This window comes from Callospermophilus lateralis, chromosome X, assembly GCF_048772815.1.
Source record: "Callospermophilus lateralis isolate mCalLat2 chromosome X, mCalLat2.hap1, whole genome shotgun sequence".
NCBI classification, from domain to species: Eukaryota; Metazoa; Chordata; class Mammalia; order Rodentia; family Sciuridae; genus Callospermophilus; species Callospermophilus lateralis.
The window spans coordinates 58,468,064-58,470,954 of NC_135325.1; the positions used below are offsets into that span (position 1 = coordinate 58,468,064).

At 48.8% G+C, this 2,891-nt stretch overlaps 1 protein-coding gene across 1 annotated transcript; it reads right to left on the minus strand.

Moving 5' to 3' along the window:
• Positions 1–354: 354 nt before the first annotated feature.
• On the minus strand, positions 355–1,890 carry LOC143638554 (germ cell-less protein-like 1). Its single transcript, XM_077106449.1, has one exon. It carries the CDS (start codon positions 1,888–1,890, stop codon positions 355–357), a length of 1,536 nt encoding a protein of 511 aa, XP_076962564.1.
• Positions 1,891–2,891: the final 1,001 nt, after the last annotated feature.

Here is a 2,891-nt window from a genome sequence, read left to right on the forward strand (position 1 = left end):
ACTTAATTGAACTACAGGAAAGCCATGTTTTAAAGAGTTTCACAAAGAGTAGAGTAGGTAATGCTCAGCTTCTCTCTAAAGTCCGTTGGTCTTTGTCTTCTCAGAAATTATGTGGCAGTTGATGGAGGGTAAACCAGGTGGACAGGTTGCCACATTAACAGCACAATTGAGTTCTGGAGGTGATTTGGCTTTGAAATGTATGCTCCTCCTATGCCCCTGTAAACAGTTTCAAGCGTTAGGGCCTACACTTCAATAAAACCTGTGCGCATCATCACAGATCAGCAAGTCCCCTTGTCACAGAGGCAGCTGGCACCTGGGGCACACTGCCCACTCCTGAGCAGAGGGAAGACCTGCTCAGCTTTCTGGGCTTTTGCAAGAGTCCTCACTCTGGGCAGTGCCCCTCTCCCGGGGGATGTACAGGAAGTTACATGCCATGTATAAGGGGAAGACCACATCTTGGTTCTCTAGGTTCACTACCTCTAGTTCTTGATCCTTTCTTAGGGAAAGCATCTGATATTCTGTATCCCTCCTAAAAATGGCTCCTCCATTCCTGTCCAAAGAGACAAGTCGGAGTCGGAATGCAACTTTTCTCTGCCAGAGTAAGCTGACCCCAAGACCACAGGACTTGTTCAGTGCACTGCGACGGAATACAATGCGACGGTTGTTGTAGCACACCACCAGGTCCCAGCCAAAGTTAAAGCCTGCCCACCTCCAGCTGCATTGTTCATCTCTTTGGAGCTGGCCCCCACACCGCATGCTGTTTCCTTGGAGGTCAGACACATAGACATCCACAGGCCCAATCTCCTTTGTCTGCTCAGCCCGAAGAAGTGCTAGCCACTGCTCTTTGTATACCGGGGTCAACCACGCAGCAGGGATCAGTGCATCCTGGTCAATAATGTGTGCAGATGGCAGATCACAGATGATGTAGGCTAGCCGCAGCTGCTGGAACACTGGAATGAAGGCTCTGCCCTGCTCAGTCTCCAGAAAAGGTGCACCTTCTGACTCCCCTCTATGCCTGGCAAACCACGAGTTGGCATCAGGCAGTAATGCTCTTCGGGTGCCCCTCCATGTGGGCTGCAGCTGTAGGAACGTCCACTTTTTCAGTGTGGTGTATATGTCCATCTCCACCTCCATCACCAAGAGATCTGAAGAGGCAATAAGCTCTCTCATGAGATCCAGACTGACTTCCATCAAAAGTTCCTCATTACGCTGGGTCATCAAGTTGTCCAACAGCCACTGGCGGCAAATGGTTCTGATGTCCTGAAGCCCATAGTTCTCGGCTGAGTAGTAGTAGTTGCACACACTCTGGGCACTGACAGTGTCCTTCATGATCTCCCTGCACTGTTGAATTAGCTCGTCCAACTGTAGCATGCTGGCAGTGGCCAGGATGGCAACAACTCGACAGGGAGGGATGATCATGGAATCGCCGTACAAGGAGCCCAAAACTTCATGCAAGGCCTCACGATCAATGTTCTCATCAGGCATCTGTATCTCTATGGTATTCATGTGTGTCTCCCGCCAGGCGCCGCTGAACATGCTAGCAAAGTACCCTGCCTGGCACAGGTAGACCCTGTGTAAGTTCCACTCCTCCCCCAATGCACGGATCTGTATGTCGCTGCCCTCACCCCTCAGGAAGAGCGCCTGGTAAATGGACCTGGACTTGTCCTTGATCCTCTCCCTGCGAGGAGCTTTGGCCAGCGGCCCTCCTGGGCTGGTCTTCCGCTTGCGGCCTACCTGACTTGTGGAGAGTTGGGCTTCTTCACCCTCCTCCTCCCCCTGCACCACTGCTGCTTCCATCTCCACTGCCTCCTGCCCATCTCTAACAACACCTGGCTCCTCTGGGGCACGATCCCGCCTGAGCCACATCATCCGACTGCTTAGTGCTCCCATGGTCTGTGAACCTCATGGGCCGCGATTGTCCGGGGGGCTGCTGGGAAAACTTACGTCTGCCCCAACGTCAACACTGACGCCAAGACAAGCCACGCCCTGCTCTGCCCTCAACCCTATTGAACAAGGGCGCACCCTACCAGGGAGGACCACACTGTGCACCTTCCCTTCAAAAATACTTCCTCTGGGGCTCCCTTCACAGGCTGACACTGGAATACAAGCAATTTTGAAATAAATTTCTCCCATTACTTTCAAGAACACAAGGAGCATTTTCCCTCTAAACACTTAACTTCCTTTGGAGAATTGCCTCTGAGTCCCTGCTTTGTCCTCCAGGCATCTTCGATTCTTAGTAACTTTTCGAATCACCTCACCACTTGAGTCAGTGAAGCCATTTTCTATGGTAAAGGTGTTAATTATTTTTTGTCCCAAATTCTACTTTGATTTTTAACTTTTAACAAAACATTTTAATAGTGTTTTCAGCTATAGAGTCTTTTAAACTGCGTGTGTTTCCAAGTCAGATGCTTTGGATTCTTGCTTTCATTCTTCACAGACACCCAAACTTCACCTTCTATGCCTTCTATGACGTTTTTCCTTCCAACTGTTTGTACATCTTGAGTCAAAGCCTGTAGCCTTTCTCCTGTTGCTTGTCAAATCCTACGCATTACTCAAGGTGTGAGCTCTGGCTCAAACACCTTTCCTCACATTTTCTAAAACTTCTTCAACAACTATACTTCCATAAGGCCTTGATCAGCTCTCTATCCCCATACACCTGCAGTTATTTTTTTTCTAGCATGCCACTTTGTCACCATTGAAGGACTACATGTGATTTGACCGGCTTCTCAACATCAGGTATGAAGCCTGTCACCTCATACATCTTCAATGAAGGAAAAATTAGGAATGAGTCAAAGAAATGTGAAGTTTTACATATTAAAAGATATTTTGAGCAAACAACATGTTGCAGAGGAGGTCGGGACTGTGGACAGAAAAGAAAGTGCTAAAATAAA

Excerpts from the sequence above, each read along its gene's own strand:
- LOC143638554 (XM_077106449.1), bottom strand. The coding sequence starts at position 1,890 with ATGGGAGCACTAAGCAGTCGGATGATGTGGCTCAGGCGGGATCGTGCC.